The 25,209-nt window shown below is 35.4% G+C and overlaps 1 protein-coding gene across 1 annotated transcript in view; it reads left to right on the top strand.

Annotated features, from left to right (window-relative positions):
• LOC125910388 (protein unc-13 homolog C) overlaps positions 1-25,209 on the top strand; it is a 339,112-nt gene that overhangs the window by 119,456 nt on the left and 194,447 nt on the right. The window contains exon 11 of the mRNA XM_049614136.1: positions 8,526-8,653. Within this exon, the coding sequence (XP_049470093.1) occupies positions 8,526-8,653 (128 nt within the window). The remainder of the gene's footprint in view (positions 1-8,525; positions 8,654-25,209) is intronic.

Genomic DNA, 25,209 nt, shown 5'->3' on the forward strand with positions numbered 1-25,209 from the left:
TCTATGTGGAGATGGAAGGTCTACTTCTCACATGCTTACTCATATGGCTAGCAAGTTGGTGCTGGCTGTCAGCTGGGAACTATACCACATCTGCCGGTTGGTTCTTCTCCATGTGGACCTCTCCAAAGAGTACTTTAGCATTTTCACAGTTCACTGACTGGATTTCAGGAGCAGGTGGTCCAAAAGACGGGAATTGGGAATTGCCAGCTTCTTAAAACCATCCTGAAAACAGGTCACTTCTGTCATATTCTATTGGTAAAAGTCATCCATATTCAAGGGAAGGAAATAAAGACATAACTTTTAATGGAAAAATTGTCAAATAATTTAAAGTCCTCTTTAATCCTCCACTGTAATGTAACTGTGTACTCAAGGAAAAAGGGAAACTGATTTAGGGAACTGCTATCCAGTTTCTGCCACAATGTATTCCAGTCATTTAAAACAATACCCATATGTTCAGTGGGTATGAAGTTACAGTTACACAAATGAATTAAGATCTAGAGATCTGCTGTACAAAATATAGTGCCTATGGTTAACAATATAATTTGCATTTAAAAATCATTAAGAGGTTAGATCTCATATTAAATGCCTTATCACACGTGGGGTAGGGGAAGAAAGCAAAGGGACATAAGGAAACTTTGGGGGATGATGGATAGGTTTATTACCTTGTTTTTAGTGATGGTATCATGGAGGTATGCATATGTCCAAACTTATCAAACTGTATATATTAAATATCTGCAGTTTTTGTATATTAATTATACCTCAGTAGAGCTCTTAAAAACAATAACCATATATTTTTAATCAATATCATATCAAATGCTTAAAGCTTATGGGTTATGTTTTCTCTGTAATTATAGTTATAGGCATATAATCAAAGTATATTAAAAAGACACTTGACATGTGGTCAATTTTTAGGTACAATGTAGACAAGGGATTTTTCTACATGCCTCTTAATTTCCAGGGATTTATGACATTTGGAGAGATATTATATTTAGAAAGTTTTCCTTATGCTGTAATAAAATCTTCTGTATTGAAAATTTTACTCGCAAGAACTAGGTTTTTCTTAATCACACAAGACAAATCTAATTGATCTTTTAATCTCTTCCTATACCACAGCCCATCATGTATTTGAAGTCAGCTATCTTGGTTCTCTTGAGTTTTGTCCAAGCACTACTAGTTCTTTTATAGGTGTAGTATCTTCAATGGAAAATAAGTGCCAGCCAAATGTGACTGGTTGCATTTTTCCTTTTTGATGTAAGTTTAATTTATGTAAAGAGAAGAGGGAAAAACTATAGTTTACCCACTAAACTAAAAACTTTAGTTTACCCACTAAAATAGTTTCGTATTCAAGAAAGTTTCTTATGCATCTCTCTTGGGATTCTAATAAGAGTGTTATCAGTTGGGTAAACTATATACCATATGCTATGAATTTAATTAAAGGCAAGTATTCACCTGTTACAATAATAAACATCCTCTTATTGAATATATTCTGCCTATAGACTTGCTAGAAGGATCAGAAACAGAATTGGGTATGTGTGATCCTATTTCAATATTAGAAATCTGAAGTTGAAAAAATTAAATCCTTTTCCAAATTGTACAAGTTAATATCAACCTAAGAGCAAAATATAAGTTTCTGATTCTATGTTCAATGATTTTTTTTTCTATTACGCCATGCTGTTAAGTAATTTGTATATTTAAATCTACATTTAGAGCTATGATACTTTATAGGTATGTATTTATGGATCACTTAACTGTGTATAATCTGTTCAAATTCAAGGAACCATTTAGTGCTGTTAAAAGCCATTATGAATGTCCAAACACTTTGATATGCAGTTTTGGCAATTTAAAGGTCAAGATATTTTGGACTTGTTGGAATTGAAAGGACCTAGTAAAGATTATTCAAATATTTTGCTGCAGTAAAAATGAATTATTCTAATATATGCATTTTTTCTTTCTAACTAGATTAGCAGTGTTAATTTTCAGTAATTAATCTTATTTAAGACCACTAGTTGCTCGATTTTTGCTCTCAGCAACGTATATTTAGTTATTTCAGTAGATCAGTAATTTCCTAATGACTGTTAATTTAGAAAGTAATGTTTTAGAAATGGTCTAACAGAGGAGTTTATCAACACTTGGAAGAGGCACCACATAAACATCCAGAAAGATATTCCATCTCCTCTTAAAATTAGGGAACTATATGTAGTTGAAAATTTCTCAGATGTAAAGGTAAAACAGAAGTCTTTTGTTATCATGACAAAATGTAAAATCTAGCAAATCCCTAACTGATATTGATACCTAAAAGGACTTCTATCACTCTTCTTCCTAAGCAAATAAGGCCTTTTTTTACCTGACTCAATTACAAGTCAGTACTTGGGTCCTGACTCTTCCTATGAATATGAGGATTTCAGAAGAATATATCTGTATGTTTAAGTCCAGATTCCCAGGCCATACCTCCATTTACTCTGATTTTATAGCTCTGCACCAGAGGCTCTAAAGTCATATGTATTTCTTATAAGTAACCCAGATGATTCTGATGTACATGATGTATGGACAGACTTAGAAAACATTGGTCAGTAGCTTCTTTGAATGTAGTTTCATATTTCACTCCTTAGTGTGTTTCTTATAGATTCTCAATGTTGCAGTTTACATGGCCCTGGATTTAAAAAGCCAATTATACAATAATTCATGGAATCATAATATATGCTCTGCCCCAGAGCTGTCCCAGAAAGGCAAAGGTAGCACAACTTTATTTGCACTGAAAGATTAGTTTTCTTATCCATGGTATGGCCAGAATACTAAAGGCTATTCATTAAATGTATGATCAAAATCCATCTCATTCATCCCAATTTTCCAAAATCTCTCCCATTCATTTCCAGAGCTTAAGTTACTTAATATATATCAGTAAAATTTGGTGAGAGAAGAAGGCATCTCTGATAGTGACATTAAAGAGTACTAGCAGAAAATACTTTTAAAGTCGGTAGATCAAAGATGATGAACTTGGAAATGGTTGAAGTAAGTGATGAACTGAATTTTGCCAGAAGCAAAAAAGAAAAATAATAATGGGAAGTATTGATACCATCTTTAAAAGGATGCCCCTTTATATAGATATAGAGAGAGACTTAGATCATCAATTAAAATTATTAATGTTTCCATTTAGCATTGGCTCTCAAACTTTTTAAATTATAAACCCTGTAATAAGCTCTATTAATCAGTAACTTAATTTGCTTCTTTATGACTTAGCAAACAAAATCCAACTCTATCTTCTTTTTAACTGGAATAATTTTTAACTCAGTGAGAAAGGGGTCAGAGCAAAGTAGGCTCCCTGGAGAACATGAAGTTTACAAGGTTTGGGTGTTCTGATTTTTAGGACCTTACATGACCTCAAATGGGCCACTTTTAATTTTTTTTTAATGTTTATTTTTGAGAGAGACAGAGGACGAGCCAGGGAGGGGCAGAGAGAGAGGGAGACACAGAATTCGAAGCAGGCTCCAGGCTCCGAACTGCCAGCACAGAGCCTGACACGGGGCTCAAACTCATGAACTGTGAGATCATGACCTGAGCTGAAGTTGGACACTTAACTGACTGAGCCACCCAGGTGCCCCTTGGATGGACCACTTTAAACCATGTCAGCCTTAGTTTTCTCATCTCTAGAATGCAGAAATTACAATAGTTGTCTGTAGCCTTTTCAGTAGTACAATGTAATTAAAGAACAAAGGAAAGAGGTACAGTGGTGGTCTATGAGCTCTTGGCAAAAGCTGAGAAGTGAGACAAAATATTTGCATTTACTTATGCCTTTCTGTTTCTGTTTCACCTTCCTCTGGACCAAAATCAATGCTTGTTCCAGCACTTCTAGCACTCTGACCAGACATTTAAATCTCTTTTCCTGCTTTTACTGTGCCTCAGTAACACATCCAACACCATTTCCTTGATTTCCTTTTTTTCCCTAAGTTTGTTTTATTTATTTATTTATTTATTTATTTATTTATTTATTTATTTATTTAGGGAAAGAGAACAAGTAGGGGAGGGCTAGAGAGAGAATCCCAAGCACTGACAGTGCAGAGCCCAACACGGGGCTCAAACTCATCCTTAGATCATGACTTGAGCCGAGGTTGGAGTCCTTAGCCCACTGAGCCACACAGGTGCCCCCAAGTCTTTATTACTTACTCCTCCTCTTCTCTCAGGGTAGAAATTCCTAGCTATTATTTCTCACTTATCTGCAAGACTCTATGGCCTGACTTGGAAGAAGCCATGTTCTTCATTCGTTTGATGCCATTTGTCCCCACATACACTGAATTCCATTCTCTCCCATTTCAACAGGGGCCTCACTACCCCATCTAGGTCTATCTTTCATAAAATTGTATTATTTTCCTTTTTTTGATTTATTTTCCCCAGTGTCTTCCTTCTTGCCAAATATTCTCCCTCTCTTTGAGTAATCTTATTTACTCCATAATTTCAGCTACCAAATATATCCTGGAATTCTTCTAGCTACATCAGCAGTCCAGAATATTGCTTTAAATTCCAGACTGATCTACATAATTACTTTCTGGATAGTTCCACTTGATTTTTCCCTCTCTCTCTTCTTTCTCACCAGTTAGGCAATGAGTTCTATCAACTTATTAATAATTTCATAAGTAGTTTCATAAATCTATCAATTTTCCTTAGTACCTATTTCATAAGTTTAACTTCTCTTAAACTTCCTGCGACTGCCAAATCATTTAAACATAAATGTAGTCAAGTAAGTAGACTCAAGTTTGAAATCTTCTAATGGTCCTCATCTAATATGGTTTAAATGTTAATTCCTTGATATGACACACAAGATCCTAAAAGATTTAACCCATATCTCTGTAGACTTTTGTTTCCCAAAGTATGTTCAGAAGAAGATTTATTCTGTGGAAAGTTTTACAAGATGGGATATTGGGAGTAGAAGGGGAATAGAGGGCTTTGTAAGTTGCAAATATATTTGAGAAACTCATGTTCCATTGTTAGCCCTCAGCATAGCGGTTTTCAAACTAGTCTCTGAACTAGGAGCACCAGCATTACTAGAAACTTCATTATGTATGCACGTCCTCAGGCCTCACCCTACACTTGGTGAATCAGCAACTCTGGGAAAGGGACCAACAGTCTGTGTATTAGCAAGCCTTCCTAACAATGCTGATAAAACACTAAAGTTTGAGTACCACCATCTTAGAGAATCACAATGCACATTAGCATGTTACTCCAGGATATCTAGAAATAATCTGTTTAACTTTGTTTTAAGCAGGTATTTTCTCAATTTGTTTGAGCATGGACTGTGTTTATGTGTGTGTATAACTAATACTAACTTCCAATAGAATGAATGTTAGAGAAACACCCTTTGTCAGAAGCTTGTAGCCTCAGATTACTAATAATTGCCTAATTATGTATCTGTTGTGTAGTTTTGCATTTAAATATCCCCTTACTTTACTAAATTTCTTCCCCCAACTTTTGTCTAGCCAACTCCTTAGAGGAAATATTTCAAAATTTTATGCTTATTAAACAAATACATGGAACGCCACAGCCATATTTTATAACAAGCTTAGAAGTGTTGTCCAAGTTCCACATTAATATGAAGATGGCATCTGTTATTTCAACACTTTCTTTTTTGCATGTAATGGTTATCTCTATGTTGATCTCTTCATGAAATATTTTCATATTTTCTCATTTGATACTATAAAAGTATAGTGTATATCTTATCAGCTTGTCTATTAAAGCTTTTCTGTATTGAAATATTCTTTATAAAAGTGACCATTGGAGGGGCACATGGGTAGCTCAGTCTATTAAGTGTCTGACTTCTGCTTAGGTCACGATCTCATGGTTCATAGGTTCGAGCTCTGTGCTGGGCTCTTCATTGAAGATATGGAGCCTGATTGGGATTTTCTCTCTCCCTTTCTTTCAAATAAGCAGACTTAAAAAAGTGACCATTGGAAACGGTGACCCTACATGCTGGCTACTTTCCATTTTCACAAATTCTCTCCCATTATACTCTAACAGTCTTTCAAGTCTCTTTCCTCAATAATCTATTAAGAAAATAGTATTTAGTCACTGTAATTCTAATTATCATAATTAAAATTGATCTGTTCAGTTATATTTTTATAAACTGATTATATTCTCATTTGTTCACTGTTGTTAATGAGTTTATCATTATATATTATCTTACATAGTATAAATATTATAAAATATATTTTATTATGATAAATATTAATTTGTAAGGGTTTCAGTAAATATTAGCATACTTATTACCAGATTCCTGAATTTCCACTACATTACCTTAATTTTTCTGATCATAAGCTCAAATGTAATAGATTTCTAAGATACTAATAATATGCTTCTTAGAAAAAAATAATTCTTAAGAAATCTGGTAAATATTCCAGTATACATGATTCTGCCCCATCCTTCCAAACATACAGTCTTTTAAAGTGCATTATTAAATTAGGGAAAGCTTGGTTTCTTATAATGTTGTGTGATTTGTAAAAACTTAATGATTCAACATCCAGTTTGGTTTATTCTGGTTCAACATAAAGAATTTGATGAAAAATGGTACTGTCTATAATCTTCTGATGTCATAATAAAAAGTGATGAGAGTATAATGTGTGACAGTTAAGGAACTTTGGAATTAATGCCTATTCAGCTGTTATTTTTTCCTTCTTTCCATATTATTCTTTGCAGAATGACAAATGTTGGACATGTCATCTATAGTCATTTCATTTAACCACATTACTTGAAAAAAATGAGACATATAGTTGGGCTAAATATGAATCATGATGATTAATTACAGTATTAATCAAGTTCAAATACATTTGACAAACAAATGCTGTGGCCATCAGAACTAATTTCGTTTAAAACCTTTATAAATATCTACCAGGTTCTCCCAACTTCTAAATACATCATAGAGGAAGAAATCTATTGAGCTTAATGTAATAAGTAAATAATCACATTATTGTGACAGTAATAAAATCTTGTTCACAAAATAAAGATGAATTTAAACAGAAAATGTAACTTGAAAGTACAAAGCTGGATATTTTTAAGCCTGTATTTCTGCCTAATTTTCTTCTTGAAGATCTTCTGATGTACCTTGATGTACCTCCGGGATTGAAAGAGGAAGGCTGCCAAGAAGTTTCAAGTGGTTATTAGGGACCGGATATACAAGGTTCTTAAGAACCTTTGGAGAGTACTTATAGTTTATTTTGGAAATTTGAAGTAATTTGTGCCAGCCACTAATTTTGGACTAATTGAGCACTCCAACATTTAATATCTGTTGCATTTTGAGCATAAAGGTAAATCAGCAGCACTTGGAAGTACCTTAGGAAAATATATGTCCCTAAAGGTACATTATAGTCTGTGTACAGAGGTCTCTAATAGTAAGTGGATTCAACATAGGGCTGTATTTTAACTTCAGGGAGAACAATAACGTGGTGATGACTCATTCAGATCTGGTTGCAAGTCTTGGGCAGCATTAGAAAGTATGCATACAACCATTTGGCAGAGGGTGGCTGATCTTTGGATGAGATGTTGGAAATGGCAGTAGTTTGGGCCAAATAAAATCTGATATACCTTTTATACCAGAGAACCCATGAATTTCCTGAGCCACAAATTGAAGTTTTCAGATATCCTGGACCTATAAGCTTACAAATAATTTGATAAAAATAATTAGGGAAGCCATATGCTTCCTATGGTCCCTATGGTCTGTGTCTTTGTCTTTTTTGCCCAATTATTTAAAGTAAATGTAGAAGAAGTGCTCGAAGAATACCCACCAAACAAAAGAATTTTATGTGTTGAGTATGAAGTTGATATGTGAAACATTCAAGATTGTTATTGTACTTTGTTCATCTCAATGTAAATTTAGATCATCCTGGACAACACTCTCTAGAGCTTGAGAATTCATGAAGCACGATAAATCAAGGATTCAAATATGATTTAAACACACACACACACACACACACACACACACACGAAAGATAGACTTACATACTTTTCATTTAACTAGATGCATTTGTGGGTGGAATAAGAGTGTTCCAGACCATTCGTGGAACATTTATATACTGTAGAATTTAACGGTACTGGCTTGAGTTCTGCCCACTTACCACCAATGTAACTGTGAACAAAATATTTAGGCAGGATAAATTTCACACATATGCACATGCACACACCCCCACACACCTTTGTACACACGGAAAACAACCTCCCTCCTTGGAAGAAGCCACATTAAAGGGATAATTTCTATAATAATAATTCCTAAGAATATGAGTTACAATTGAGAAAGAGCAACTTCCAGTCTAGAGCCCAAGAACTTAGACATACAAGCCTACGCTCGCCATTGTGATTTTATCCAATGGGATGTCATTCAATGAAGAAAGGAAACCTGACTTTAATAGCTTTGGTTCACATGACCTAAGAATTTTTCTGTAACCACTTTTCTCTGATCTGTCCATTTGACACTGATAAACTAAAGTCATACCATTTAACCTTTTTTTTTTTTTTTTAATGTTGCGTGACCTTGTGAGCAGAGTAAGAAACAGGACATTCCTCGGGAAGATCAGGGACCATCTACCAAGAATTTGGATTTTTGGCCCCAGCTTATTACACTGATGGTCACTATTATTGATGAGGATAAAACTGCCTACACACCTGTCCTGAATCAGTAAGTATGCTCTCTTGGAAATGAATGGATTTTATTCCACTAAAGTTAAGAAAACATAAAATATTTGAAGCATGGTTTATACTCTCATTGGAAAATTTTGATTTCCAAAATTAAATGTTCTAAAATTAAGCTATATAAAGCAGGATATTTTATTTTTATTAGTAAATATCAATTCAGAGATATTTTAAATTTTTACTTCAAGACCGTTAGAATGAGATTCTTTGGATAGAGAGACAAATATTTCCCAGAATTTATTTTTATTTGATGTAGAAAAGTTTCTTCTTTCCTTTGATTCCTTTCATGACTATCTCATTATCTCAAAAAAGAAAAAAAAAACCCACAAAACTATCTCACTGCACTTCCCCCAAAACTAAAAAGAATGTCAAAATTGTTAATTATATTTCATTGTGACTTGTAATAATAAAAATTTTTCAAAAAAAGCTTGCTTTCAAAATAGATACCATGGATTTAATGCAATATTTAATGCTGTTTTTTAAAGTTTATTTATTTATTTTGAGAGACTGAGAACGCTCACCCTAGTGGAGGAGGAGCAGAGAGAGTGAGAGAGAGAACCCTAAGTAGGCTCTGTGCTTGGCAGCGCAGAACCCCATGTGGTCCTCAGTCTCAGAAACCATGAGATCATGACCTGAGCTGAGATCCAGAGTCAGAATCTTAACCGACTGATCCAGGTGCCCCAATGCAATATTTAGTAGAGTAAGTCCATTTTCTCAAATAACAATGCAAGCCTATGCCTCTATACATAGAATTTGTAAATTATGACCAGATAGACAAGGCAGATGAATTAAAACTCATAACTATTCTAGAATAGCAGATTCTAGAGGAGTCTAAAATTATCAACTCTTCAAAATGCCACTTGCTAGGAGACCTTGGGCAAATTATCTAATTTCCCTGAGTCTCAGTTTGCTCATATGTGAAATAAGGATGTATTACTAGATAATATCCAAGATGCTGTCCAACTTTAATGTTGCACATTTAGGATTTATTTTATGCCCACATATTGAGGGCTATACAGAAAAAGCAAAGTAACGGCTAAGTCTACCAACAAGGCACTTGCAATATGACTAATGGAGAGTGTATCCTGACGTTTTGGTAATACCTGAAATGCTATGGGCAGCAGGAGTAGCAGAAATAGACAAATCATGAAGTAGAACATGAAGTAGAGTCAGACTTACTATAGAGAACTGGACTTATTGTTTCTCTATAATGTTCAAGACAGGGTCAAAAAGCTTACGTCGAATCCAATTGAAATTTCAATTACAGAAGAAATAAATTCATCCTAATTTTCATCTTTTCCTTGCTTCTTAACCACTGATTTTCATCTGTCCGACATTCCTCCTAATTGTGGAGAAATTGGTCCTCTTTAAACTGCAACCATTATAGCATCATTAGGTTTGTATTTATACTTCCTTCCCCCTTTCCCTATTATACTTATTCTACCTGAAGACCAGAGTGTTTGCTGCTCAATATCTATAGAGACTCTGTTTTATTTTCTTCTGATAGCTCAAGACTAGATCTTGTCTTTTAATATAAGACATACCCTCTGCTCATCCTGGGGGCTTTATGGAACAGATATGTTTTCTCCTTTATTCTTTGGACTTTTTTTTTAAATATGAAATTTATTGTCAAATTGGTTTCCATACAACACCCAGTGCTCATCCCAACAGGAGTCCTCCAAAATGCCCATCACCTACCCCCCCATCAACCCTCAGTTTATTCTCCATTTTTTTTCCAGTATATGAAATTTATTGTCAAATTTGTTTCCATACAACACCCAGTGCTCATCCCAAAAGGTGCCCTCCTCAATACCCATCCCCCATTCTCCCCTCCCTCCCACCCCCCATCAACCCTTAGTTTGTTCTCAGTTTTTAACAGTCTCTTATGCTTTGGCTCTCTCCCACTCTAACCTTTTTTTTTTTTTTTTCCTTCCCCTCCCCCATGGGTTTCTGTTAAGTTTCTCAGGATCCACATAAGAGTGAAACCATATGGTATCTGTCTTTCTCTGTATGGCTTATTTCACTTAGCATCACACTCTCCAGTTCCATCCATTTTTAAAAGTCTCTTATGGTTTGGCTCTCTCCATTTCTAACTTTTTTTTTCCTTCCCCTCCTCCATGGTCTTCTGTTAAGTTTCTCAGAATCCACATAAGAGTGAAAACATATGGTATCTGTCTTTCTCTGTATGACTTATTTCACTTAGCATAACACTGTCCAGTTCCATCCACGTTGCTACAAAAGGCCATATTTCATTCTTTCTCATTGCCACATAGTATTCCATTGTGTATATAAACCACAATTTCTTTATCCATTCATCAGTTGATGGACATTTAGGCTCTTTCCATAATTTGGCTGTTGTTGAAAGTGCTGCTATAAACATTGGGGTACAAGTGCCCCTGTGCATCAGCACTCCTGTATCCCTTGGGTAAATTCCTAGCAGTGCTACTGCTGGGCCATAGGGTAGATCTATTTTTAATTTTTTGAGGAACCTCCACACTTTTTCAGAGCAGCTGCACCAGTTTGCATTCCCATCTTTGGGCCTTTTTTAAGACAGAGTAGATTTCCTAAAGATAGGGAGATCAATACTTGTTCTGTGCCCTTTAGTTGGGATATGCCACTTGGTAAATGAGTATTGAATAAAGAGAAACATCTGAGAAATGCTAATCAAATGTTATATGAAAGATTCTATTTTTTATCAAAGAAGTTCTTTACATTCACCAAATATCAGATATCCAGACATGACTAGTAAAAGATGCATCATAAAATCATGGAATTAATTAAAGTTTTCCAGAATTATTTTTAATCATGTACTAAGAAACATATTACAAATTTTTATTTGACTTTTTGAAACTGTATTAGAAGAAATGGAGGAAATACATTTAGTTATGGCACAAATAAATTTTAAATTATGAACTAAACAGTCTACTCAGTATAAAAAGGAGTAATGATACAAGAAAAGGAATGTCTTTCTTTTCCTTTATGTTTTTGATGTAGGGCTTTGGAATCAGTTTTTTTTTTTTCTCCTATGAGACCCTAATCCTAAAAAAACCTGAATGCCTTCCTATATTTGTAATCGATGTTTTATGGTTGTAATTGTTCAGATTTTGAGGACGTTTTAAAGATTTTTTGTTTACTAAGGATCATTCCATTTTGCTTCTTGTTTAACGTTTTAAGTGAACTTCTAATGAGTGAGATGTGGTCTTGGTGACCAATGCGTTTGTATAATTTGGTGAGATTTTCATTCACACCTGTTTCTTGATGACAGGGTGTCATCACATTTAGGCTTCACTAATTATCTCCTTTGTTGGTTAAGGCTAGCAGTGTTTCAGAGTGATGAGTCCAGACCACCTGGGTCAGGATCATGTGGTCTGCTAGTCAGGTATGCAGATTCTGAGCCTTATTTCAAATCTATGGATTCAAAATCTGAAGTTGGCACACAAGTCTGTAATATAAATAATATACCTTCATGTGCTCTATAGACGCTAAAGTTTGAAGGCACAGTCAAATCTGAGACAGATGTTTCAGGCTAAAACAAGTTTCAGTTTTATTTTGAAGGCAAAGGTAAGTGAATACATGATATAAAAATATAGGGATATTTTTTGTCATTCAGTGTAATAAGGTTACTGATACAAAGTTATAGATTGAAGCATTGTTATGACTGACAAAATCATTGTAAGCTTTGGCTCATTCAAATTTTATGACAATTTATAATAATTATAGGATGAAACTTGAGAATAGGGTTTTATTTTGTATACTAATATAATTCCAGGCATATATATTGGTTGAATGAATGAAGAAATTAAAGCAAGCCTGTATATGTAGTTGGCATATGTTCTCTCTGTTCCTACTTTATTATTAATTGATGCACTGAAGTATTTGAGCAATATTTATTCACATTTTTTAATTTATTTTTTTATTTTTGTAATGTTTTTATTTTTGAGAGAGAGAACATGAGCAGAAGAGGGACAGAGAGAGAGGGAGATACAGAATCTGTAGCAGGCTACAGGCTCTGAACTGTCAGCCCTGAGCCTGATATGGGGCTCGAACCCATGAACAAAAACCACCCAGGCACCCTGAGCCACCCAGGCACCTCATATTTATTCACATTTTAAATTTTTATAGGGGTGCCTGGGTGGCTCAGTCAGTTAAGCGTCCGACTTCGTCTCAGGTCATGATCTCGCGGTCTGTGAGTTCCAGCCCCACATCGGGCTCTGTGCTGATAGATCAGAGCCTGGAGCCTGTTTCAGATTCTGTGCCTCTCTCTGTCTCTGCTCCTCCCCTGTTTATGCTCTGTTTCTCTCTGTCTCAAAAAGAAATAAACATTTTTTTTTTTAATTTATGAAGTGGCTTTCTGAATGCTTATAGAAATTTCACTATTTTATTGAAATAGGAAACCATTAAGCAAAATATTTTCAGATCTTCTGGTGTGGTTCTCTTGCTCCCTTATTAACATATTTTTGAAGTATAACTGAATACAGTAAAACTGCATATGTTTGAAGTATACAGTTTGATAAGTTTTGACATATATGTCTAGCCGAAACACCCTCACCACAATCAAGATAATGAAGGTATCTATCACCCTAATAAGTTTCCATGTGACGTTTGTGACAAAGTAGCAATACTTTGTCTCCTTTTATTTATGAGTAATTTTCCACTATATTGATGTACCTCAAAATGCTCACCCATCCATTCATTTTTTAAGATTAGGGTTAGGGTCGCAATTTGAGATTTTTTTCCAGAATAGGTTGCTATGAATATTTGTTTACAAGTCTCTACAGAGACATCATCTTACCTTTATTTTAGGTCATGTGGTAGGTATATGTTTAGTATTTCTTAAAGTTGCCAAACTACTTTCCCAAGTGGTTGTACATTGCCAAAACTTAATATGGTTAGAATTTATATTTTAGCCATTCAGATAGGTGTATAGTAGTGTCTCATCATGGTTTTAATTTACATTTTCCTAAATACTGTGCTGACCATCATTTAATGTGCTTAATTGCAATCTATGTATTTTTGATGAAGATCAAAGATTTTTGAAGATGTTCAAAATATTTTTGCCCTTTCCAAATTGGGATGTTTATCTTTATATTATTGAGTTATAGTGGGTCTTTACACAGAGTAAATAAGGGTCTACTGTCAGGTATAAATGTTGCAATACTTTTTCCTAGTTTGTGACTTTCTTTCCATTTTCTTACTAATATCTTTTGAAGAAATTTTGAAAAATTTTGATGGGATAGTCCAATTTATAGATTTGTCATTTGAGTTTTTTGCATCCTATTTAAAACATCTTACAACACCCACAGGTCAAGCTGTAATACCACAGTTTTCTTCTAGATGTCTTACATTCAGGTCTATAATTCATTTCAAGTTATTTTTTGTATACGGTATGATACAGAGTTCAAGATTCTTTGGGATGTTCTTTTGTATGCTTATCTTTCCAACTCCAAATGTTGGAGAATTTATCCTTTCTCCATTGAATTAATTTGGCAACTTTGTCAAAGATCAATTAAATATACTTATGAGAGTCTAATTCTGTACTCCTATTGCATTGGTTTATTGATCCATATATCAGTTTAGTGATGATGAACTTCAGCTTTTGTTTATCTGGAAAACTCATTCAGTTCTGAAGGACAACATTGCTAAGTAGAGTATTCCTGTTTGGCTGCTGTATTTTTTTTTTTCCTTTCAGCATTTTGGATATATCATCTTCCTCCCTTCTGGGATTCAAAGTTTCCTCTGAAAATCCATTGATAGTCTTAGGGATATCCTCCCTGTATAACAAGCTGTTTCTTTCTTCCTGCTTTTAAAACTCTCTCTTGGTTTTTTTTTTTCCTCTTTGTTTAAATTCTCACTTTGTTCATGCATTGATATCCTGACTTCAGTAAGCATCTTTAAACAATTATTTTGAACTCTGTATTAAGTACATCACTTACTGCCGTCTTATTAAAATCATTTTCTGGTGATTTCTCTTGCTTTTTGTGTGTTTCAAACATTCCCATTTCTTCATTTTCTTTCACTCTCTGTGTTGGTTTCTGCACATTAGATAAAACAGCAACCAGTCCCAGTCTTGACAGACTGGTCTCATTAGTCACCCCAGCCTGAGCTTCAGGTTGTCTCTCAAATTTTTATGAATGTCCAAGCCACCATCTTTGTTCTTTGTGGTTTCCATAGTTGAGAGTTTGCCAAGACTTGTCAATTTCCCAAAGGGAGGGGATAGCAAATGAAGGCTAATTAGAAGCTAGACGCTCAGGCAACTACTGGGGAAAAAATGTAATTAAGCCCTTTCAGAGAGAAACTGTAAAGTGGACATTTTTGCCTATTCCCTCTGCACTGAGCCCTGGTCTATAGCCGTGGAGTTGGGGGAGGGGGTGTTCCTGCACCTGTTGTAAAGCTGCTTCTTTGTTTGCTATAGTCCTGCTATAGTCCTGCTTCTTTGTTCGCTATAGTCACGAATACAAGCCCCGTTAGCTATCAGATATAGGTGATTTGAGGACCCATTCCTCAGGTGGCACCCGTAACTTGGGTCACCAATGGTACAGACAAACTCCTTTTGGAGAAATACTGGTAATTTGTTCTTGTTGTTAGAGCAAGGCAGAGGGATAACATCGGAGAAATGCCCACCAGCTCCACCAAACTCTGGGAAGGATCTCAGCCAACTCCTAGATGCATGCTAAGTTAAAAGCTAGACCCCTAGGCTCATAAAATATGCAGTCTAGCCCTTTCCAGGAGAAGACTAGGAGATGGGCATTTTTGTGTTTTCTTTCTGGGCTGAACCTTGAGGGGATATCCACAGGGAGTGCTCACAAGCCCATTAATAACTACTTATTTATTTACTATAATCCTGTGAGTCTTGAAGACATAAGCCCTCATTGGCTTTCAGAGCTAGGTGTTTTGAGGACCCATCCCTCAGGTAGGAGCCCTTTTTTTAAAAAAAAAAATTTTAAAGAATTTATTTACTTTTTTTGAGAGAGAGAGAGAGCAAGCTGGGGAGGTGCAGAGAGAGAGAGAATCCCAAGCAGGCTCCACACTGACAGCACAGTGCCTGATGTGGGGCTCAAACTCATGAAACCATGAGATCGTGACCTGAGTCAAAATCTAGAGTCAGGTTTAACCTACCAAGCCATCCAGGAGTGCCATCAGGTGGGAGTCTTAAAGTTGAACTAGGTATGCATTTCAAACCCTTTGCTCCTTTGGAGAAGATGACAGTTGGGAGTTCCCTCTTGATTATATGGTGCTGTGTCATGGGTGCAATTTATGGCAACACTGCATCTAACCCTTTCCTACCCATTACAAGCATGTTTGCTGGAGAAAAGGCGGGTGGGGGAAATAGGCAAAATGGATGAAGGGAGTAGAAAGTACAAGCTTCAGGTTTCAGAATGAATAAGTCATAGGAATAGAAGGCATAGCATAGAGAATATAGTCAGTAATATTTTAATAATGTTGTATGGTGATAGATGGTAGCTACACTTGTGAACATAGCATAACATGTAGAGATGTTGAATCACCATGTTGTACACCTGAAACTAATGTAACATTGTGTGTCAACTATACTCAAGTAAAAAAATTAAACAATAAAAAATTTAAATTCTTACAAAAGTGTTTATCATTCTAAAAAGTAGAGAGACTATACAATGCAGCATTGTGCCATCACTTACATTCAGGAATAGCAAAGATTTTGTCATATTTTCTTCATATATACATGGAGGTTTTTTTTTTCTTTGCTGAGTTATCTTAAGCAAATGTCAAACATTATATCATTTCATCCCTGCATACTTCAGTATTCATCCCTAAAAATGATGGCTATTTTTTTGCATATCATAATGTCATTGTCACAACTAATAATATTACCAGTAATGCCAATATTACCTAAAAAGGCCTTTGGGGGGTGGGGGAATAGGTGGCTTAGTTGGTTAACTGACTCGATTTCAGCTCATATCATAATCTCACAGTTGTGAGATCAAGCCCAATCTGTCTCTCTCTCTCCAATCCCCGCCCTCCTGCCTATGCCCCTCTCCCACTCACACACATGTGCTCGCTCTCTGTTTCTCAAAAAAAAAATGCCTTTTTACATTTGATTTGTTTTCTTCAGGATCCTAAAAAGGCTCACACACTACTTTTGGTAGTTAAGTGGCACAAATCTCTTTTATTCTAGCTCAGCTCCACTCACTTTTTGTTTATCCATGCCACTAACTTTTTGCAGAAGCTAGCTGTCTTTTAGAATATTGCAAGTTATGGATCATTGTTTTTGCTTTTTTGTTATATTTAACTTGTTCCTCCGTATTTGATACTCCCCATCTTTGAACGTTATCAGCTGTAAAAGCTCTTTAATCTTCTATTTATTTTTTTTCAAGATACATAACAGGTAACTCTGTGTACTTCATACCCCATCATATCAAGGGTCCCATTAAGTCTGGTTGTTTCCCTTTTGGTGATGCTAAGACTTGTCTGTACTGGCAGTCTGATCCCTTCATTCCAAAGTTCTCTGTTGACCTCTCCTCTAATGCTTTTAATTATTTATGATGATTTCAGAAGCAACTATTCCAGTAGGGACTGTAAAATTGTGGTGTTATAATGTTACTCTTTCAATATTTATTAGTTAGAATTTCTCTGTGAAGAACTTGCCTTCATCAGCTAGGGCTATACTTACTTGATTACTCTGAAATAAAGTAAGGACAGGGAATATAAGGCAAGTACTTATTTTTTTTTCTTTTAGCTTAAAGATTTTTATTCCCATCTTTTATTTCCTGCTGTCTTTATTTTTATAATTTTCCACTAACATTCTCATTTAAATTTAACAAATATATATTGAGTACTCAATATTCATCAGGCACTATGCAAAGTTGGAGCCCCCAAAATTTAATTGGAAAGAGATATGTACAAAATTAAACATTGGTCTTCAATTGGCTAATCAACGTGCCTGCCATGTTAGAAGTCCTGGGATTAAATTCTTCCCCTCATTGTCCCTTGTTGAAATAATCTAATGAGAAAAACTTGGTTTGCTCTTCGCAATTTGACTTTGAGAAATGCAGAGAATGAGACAATTGACAAGGAGAATAGATATTGAAAGGTTACAGGTTTGGTGATATGTGTAGTAAGTGACCTAAAATTAAGAATAAATCAAAATGAGGTCTAAGCAGAAGTCAGGAGATAAACATTGCTGAAAGGGAAGGAGGCAGATGTCAGCAAAAGAAGAGAAGGGATACCTGGAAGGAAAAGCAGAAATGATGAGAGTAGCAGAACCATGCTCTTGGTGGATCTCTTGAGTGAAGATCCCATCTGTGGTCACCTACTGCACTCCCCTGACTGCCTTCAACTCTGAAGCAGGTGCTTGTCCATGGTTCTACTGGTCATTGCTCTACCTGTTAAACTGAGTTCATCTTTCCTGGGGTTTTCGTATAATATGCCAGTGCACATTATTAGTCTCATTTCTCATTATGAAAATTAGGCTTCTAAAAATTACCTGTTAATTATTGGTAGTTGACTTAGGTCGATGATCTTCATAAGCAAAGTAGCATAACCTGTTACGATATGACATGGAACAACACATGTATTCCAGTGTAGTTGCAGTTACATTGCTGTTGAAGTGTAAAGGAATGCTTCGGCTTGAATTGTCAGAATATGAGCAAACGCAAGCAGTCATTTCTGCAGACTAGCGTTTACAGTGGGAAGAATAGTCAGAAAATCCAAAAGTCTGAGCTCAAAGTACCTGACTAAAGGTCCAAAAGGAAAGAAGCAATTTTGATAGTTTTTACCCATGGTAATTACAGCCAGTTGAAGTTTTTGTTGTTGTTGTTGTTGTTATTGTGGTTTTTTTTTAATGTCTCACTTATTTTGGAGAGATAGAAAGAGAAAGACAGAGAATGAGTGGTGGAGGGGCAGAGACAGAGGGAGACACAGAATCCAAAGCAGGCTCCAGGTTTTGAGATGTCAGCACAGAGCCTGATGCAGTCTGTAACTCCTGAACCTCAAGATTATGACCAGAGTCAAAGTCAGATACTTAACCCAATGAGCCACCCAGGCACCCCTGTAGCCAGCTGGAATTTTAAAGCAGATCAGGTATTTCTCTGCAAATTTCCAAAATAATACATCTTCTGGAAAAATTAAGAATATTTTTCTAAGACGGGGTACTTGGGGGGCTCGGTTAAGCATCAGATTCTTCATTTCAGCTCAGGTCATGATCTCACAGTTTGTGAGATTGAGCAGTGGGTCACTTATAGCACAGAGTATGCTTGGGATTCTCCCTCCCCCTCTATCTCTGCCTCTGTCCTGCTCATGCTCTCTCCCCTGTCTCTTTGTGTTTCTCAAAATGAATAAACATCAAAAAAAATTAAGAATATTTTTCTTTTTAATTTTTTTAACATTTACTTTTGAAAGAGAGAGAGAAAGCATAAGCAGGGAGGGGCAGGAGAAAGGGAGACAGAATCCAAAGCAGCCTCCATGCCCTGAACCATCAGCACAGAGCCCGATGTGGGGCTTGAGCTCACGACCTGTGAGATCATGATCTGAGCGAAAGTCAGGTGACTATCTGACTGAGCCACCCAGGTGCCCCTAAATACAATTTTTCTAAGAGCACTATTAATACAGATGCTTACTAAAAATTGTATTACTTCGATCTCTCATGAAGATTTCAATTTTCTACCTCCATTCCTGCACATCATAGAGGAAAGAAAGGTTCATCTTGGATTTCCAAGGTTTATTATGCTTGCCAGATGATTTAGTCACCACTGGCTATCTATATGCTCTAAGTACTATCATATAGGGAACTATAGGGAAATATAGGGAATTAACCGTAGCCAGGCACTATACTAATCATTTTTTACAGTTTAATGTTTGAATTAATCCTAAACTCAATTCTAATGACATCAGTACTATTATCGTCCCCAAATTACAGATGATGACACTGAAGCCCACAGAGGATAAGTAACTTTCTAGATCACACATCTAGTAAATGGCAGAACCAGAATGTAAGCACCTCTTTGATTCACAACACGATGAACTTTAAGGAAAAGATGCTAGGAATAAAATAATGGGCATTAATCCTTCAATCCAACCCAAACATATCTGATGTTTTCATGATTAATCCGGATCTGGTCATGATAAACCTGTAACAATAATGACTCACTGATTCACAAAAAGTTCAAAGTGCAGGATATGCCATTTGGTACCAATTGCAGTTGTGTATAAACCAATAAATGTATGCAATCTGTTATGTATCAGAGGAAAAATATTAATAAATAGTTTGTACTTAGTGGCATCCTCAGGAGAAATCATGATTTTTTTCTCCCTCAGAATTCACTGTTTTAAAGAATTTTAATTTTTCTTTGTTGATTAGGTGCCAGAAATGTCAGAACTGAGGTCCACATTTAATAACTCTATAGAATAAAAAATAATACATTTTTCAAGTTTATTTATTTTGAGAAAGAGAGAGACAGCATGCACACACGTAAGTGGGGGAGGGGCAGAGAGGGAGAGAATCCCAAGCAGGCTCCACGCTGCCAGCTTACAGCCCAATTCATGGCTCAAACCCAGAAACCGTGAGATCATGACCTGACCCAAAGTTGGACACCCAACTGACTGAGCCATCCAGGTGCCCCTAAGAACATACATTTTGGTGGCTCAGTCAATTAAATGTCTGACTTTGGCTTAGGTCATGATCTCACGGTTTGTGAGTTCAGGCCCCACATCAGGCTCTATGCTGGCAGCTCAGAGCCTGGAGCCTTCTTCAAATTCTGTGTCTCCCTCTCTCGCTGCCCCTACCCAACCCATGTGTGCTCTCTCTCTCTCAAAAAGAAGTAAACGCTAAAAGAAAAAGAGCATATATTTCTATGTCTAATCTCATTTTATTTTATAACTTAATTTTTCCTTTAACTTGTCTACTTTCAAGTCAAATCTCATTTTATGTAGTAATTGTGTAAACTATCTTAATAGTTTTGAATGAGATGAATACATAAAAAGTAATAAGTAAAAATAAAAAGGACTGTGTTTTAAGTATGCAGAGATAAAGGTGATTTGAGTGGTTTAGTGATATAATATTTTTGAGTGAGACAGACTGAGTCATGAGAACTTAGAAAAGTTTTGTAACATCTTTCAGACTGATATCCACATTTAAAAATTTAGGAGGGAAAAATTAAGACCTAGCACCAATATCAGGATTCAGGAGATAAGGCATATAAGGTAGTTAGCCCAAGGCATGGCATTGCCTAGATGCTCTACAGTGTGAATTCGCATCTCTTTTCTTCTGCCTCAGTCTCCTTGCCCCACAACTTGAATATGGGAACTTGCTCCCCTTCAGGTCTCTAACCTGGAGTCTTAGGTGTCGCTTGAGAAACAATTATCTGAACTCGGTGAATCCCATTACTTCCCCATGCCCATAGCCCAAGGTTGTAGGTGATTCTGACCATCTTCACCTCTTCTGCTACTGCCAGGTGACATTTTCATTGCCTTACAAAATCTTGAGTTTAATTGTTGACCTCGATCCATCTCTGATTTTTATTTTTCATGTTTAAATTAAATATGTATATAAAGATCTGAGTTTAGTAAAATAATGCCTTAGGTTGTAAATGTAAATAAAGAGAAAACAAAAACATCAAAGGGTAATTGGGTTTAAACGACATTGGTGTTCTACTTGGTTTTGGTGCAGGAGAGTTTACAAAGGAAAAATTATCACCAAAGGAAAGGTTCAATTAGATGAGTTTGCACTCCGAATATTTAAGCTGGTTTTGATCCCTAACCACAGTGCTATGATGTGTTTTAGTTCCTCTTTAATACAGCTTTAACTTGTAAGGCTACTTTATAATTTACTAGTAGAGTCTTGCTTAATCAGGTTCATTCTTCTTGGCTATTCCTTCAAGATAATGGCAGTTAATTGCACTAATGCATGTCAAGTATTCTTTTTTTTTTTTTTCAATTTATTTAAATTCAAGTTAGTTAATATACAGTGTAGTATTGGTTTCAGGAGTAGAACCCAGTGATTCATCACTTTATGTAATACCCAGTGCTCATCCCAACAAGTGCACTCTTTAAGGTGGTCACCCATTTAGCCCATCCCCAACTGAACACCCCTATAGCAATCCTCAGTTTGTTCTCTGTATTTAGAAGTCTCTTCTCATTTGCCTCCCTCTCTGTTTTTATCTTACTTTTGTTTCCCTTACTCTATGTTCATCTGTTTTGTTTCTTAAATTCCACATATGAGTGAAATTATATGATATTTGTCTTTCTCTGACTTATTTCACTTAGCCTAATACACTTGTTGGTTCCATCCACATTGTTGCAAATGGCAAGATTTTGTTCTTTTGGATCACCGTAAGTAGTATCCCATTGTATATATACCATATGTATTCTTAAATGGAAAACATATTAACAAAAGCTGAATTATTAGTATTTTTTTTATAATGTGAAAAGAGCCCAGCAAACTAAATGTCTCTTAAATTATGAAGGTAATAATGAAGTTTCAGTTGTGTGCATGGCATGCAATAACAGAACCATTGCTTACTCATTTGTGACAAAGAATACTTTTTTTCAAAGACAACTTTGCATATCAAAATAATACTAAATATTTAACGGATTCTAATCATATCTGTTGTGACTAATGAATGAATCCGTATTATCCAATTTGGCAGCAGTAGATTGTTTTTCTTATTTCACTAAGAGATTTGCAGATAATAAATTGGGTTATTAAATTGCTGTGTCTTATGGGATTCAAGATTTAAAGCATTTATGCTTTGTATTAATTGCTACAAATTAAAAACAGGAGACATTCACATAACATTGGAATAGATCAGTTATTTCATCAAACCTCCTTTTAGAAATAATAGACTAAGTTAAGCTGTAACTGCACTTAATATTAAGAAGTAGAGCTGTACATTAGAGAATTGAATCTGTGTACAGCAAAATCTCACAGATGCAGACAGGTATGAGGAGAGCCAATTTTATTTTTATTTTTTTTTTATTTTTATTTTTTTTATTATTTTATTTATTATTTTATTATTTTTTATTTTTTCAATATATGAAGTTTATTGTCAAATTGGTTTGCATACAACACCCAGTGCTCATCCCAAAAGGTGCCCTCCTCAATACCCATCCCCCACCCTCCCCTCCCTCCCACCCCCATCGCCAATTTTATTTTTAAAATATGAATAATGAAATATAAAAATGTAATGTGTCATCTTCTATATGTGTTTAACTTTCAAATGCATGTAATACTTATGAGCTTAGGAAATGGTTGTGGAAGTGAAAACCTTCCATACTGTTTGTTTCATAGTTTGGAATTTGTTTATAATTAGCATTTAAATTGTTAGAGTCCCCTTGTGATTTCTGAAGTTTATGAAACCAGATTACTCCTGTGAGTACATAAAAATTTCCCTCTGCAATCAAGTTCATTGCTATTAATCTTATTAACAACTTTTTTTTTTCCTGGAGACTAAAAAGTACAAATTCAAATTTAAACTTCCATTTGGTTTCTATGATAATTTTGTTCACATTAGAAATCAGTGGAACTTAAATAATATTTTCCTTTATATCTCATTTACAGTTAAAATTTAATTACCATCAGCAAACATTTATTGAGTGTTTATGGTGAGTCAGTGGCTGTACAAATTATTTACATGTAAAATATCATTTAATCTTCACCACATCCCTAGAAAAAGCCCCAAATTGTACATTTATTATTGTCCCCATTTGACAGATGAGGACATTGAGTTTTAGAGATTATGCAATACTCCACTGGGTGAATTAGTCAAGTAGTAGAAGAGAAATCAAATATGTATCTTTTGGATTGTATTGAGGTGTAACCACTACATTTTGTTGTTGTGGATTGTGCAGAGGAAATAGCAAGAGCTGTGTTAAATTGTGGAAAAGAAGGTTCCAGATTGCATAGACTTCTTAGCCTCAAGAAAGGGCAGAAATTTTCAACTGTGAAGTTTGTTGGAAGAAAACAGCTCTGCCTTTTGAATAATGGTCTGGAACTGGGGATATAGCACAGTAAAGCATATAAAATTTACCAACATGAGAGTATGTAGTTGCATATGTGGACAGAGTGAAAAAAAAAGCATTTGGGGAATATGATTATTTTGTGCCCCCTGGAAATAAAATCTAACCAGCAGTTACTTAGACCTCAGTAAAATCTATTAGGAGACATCTGAGATGTCTCTCCTTTCACGCCAACAACAGATTTGCTTCTTCTGTCGTATTTTGCTGATAGTTGGGAATTTTTCATCTTTTTTTCCTCTAGGTAGATAGGAGCAAAGAAGTTGTTGCAGAAACTATTAGCTTTGCAGATTTTTTCACCAGGTTATATCTTGGCTTCTAGAAGTGTTTATATCATGTTAAATCATGTGGAGAGAATATATAATATACATACATACATGTGGTATATATACATAAATATATATATTATATTAAATAAATTAATATATATTATATTTAGAAGATTGTATAATATTGGGTAGTGAAGAGATTCTAAATGGAGAGGAATTGTCTTCTAATGCTAAACAAAATTAATCAAAGAAAAAATAAATACTTTGTATCAGTTTTGAACTACAAAACAAATGTCAATAAAATTATACTAAGTTAAATCTTATGTTATCATTAAAATTATAGAATTTATATAGTAAAAGCACCAATCCTAATAGTAAGCGAGCTATGATGCAGTTTATAGTCATTGTACCCTTTGCCCTTGTCCTTCATAGCTAAGTAATCAGTGTTAATTCTGCCTTGAGTACAACAGAGGACTTTAGCAAGAGGTGATATTTGAACTGTGGTTTGAAGGAAGAGGGGGAAGTTATGATCAAATGGAAATTCAGGAGGAAAGAGAATAGATGGAGAAAATGGTCAGAAGATGCGGGATATCACATATGTTGAGAAATTGTAAGTAATCTTGGCGGGTAGAGCATGGAAAATATTGGAGAGTAGAGATAGAAGTTGGGATGAAATCATCACTGGCCAAGAAAGTAACTTTAAATGAATTGATACTTTTCTATGCTAATGAAGTGTAACAAGCAATTGATGATTTTAAAACAGTGGTTTGAAATATTACAGTCTGTGTTCTTAAAGGTAACTGAGGTGGTAAATGTAGAAGTGTACTGGAAGAGGGGGAAATGGAGGCAAATAGATAAACTAGTACAATTCTTGAGGCAAGTGAAGGTTAAGACTTGAGTAAGGAATGTGACAGTAGGAATGGGGGTGGGACAGTAGATTTCACTGGTGTATCAAAGGAAGAATCCACAGAATTGTGGAAGGGAGAAGATGCTATAGATTGTGGCAGAGGTTGATGATGTAGTTTGCTATCCAGATTCAGGACTAAATAGTGTTGTTTTTTTCTTATTATTTAACTAGATTATATATAATAAAAAGCCATAGAGGGGCCCCTGGGTGGCTCAGTGGGTTAAGTGTGATTTTGGCTCTTGATTTCACTCAGGTCATGATCTCATGGTTTGTGAGTTTGAGCTCTGCTTCAGGCTCTGTGTGGAGCCTGCTTCGAGTTCTCTGTCTCCTTCTCTCTCTGCCTCTCCCCTGCTCATGTGCGTGCGCTCTCTCTCTCTCAAA

The sequence above is a fragment of the Panthera uncia genome (genome assembly GCF_023721935.1).
Source record: "Panthera uncia isolate 11264 chromosome B3 unlocalized genomic scaffold, Puncia_PCG_1.0 HiC_scaffold_1, whole genome shotgun sequence".
Lineage (NCBI taxonomy): Eukaryota > Metazoa > Chordata > Mammalia > Carnivora > Felidae > Panthera > Panthera uncia.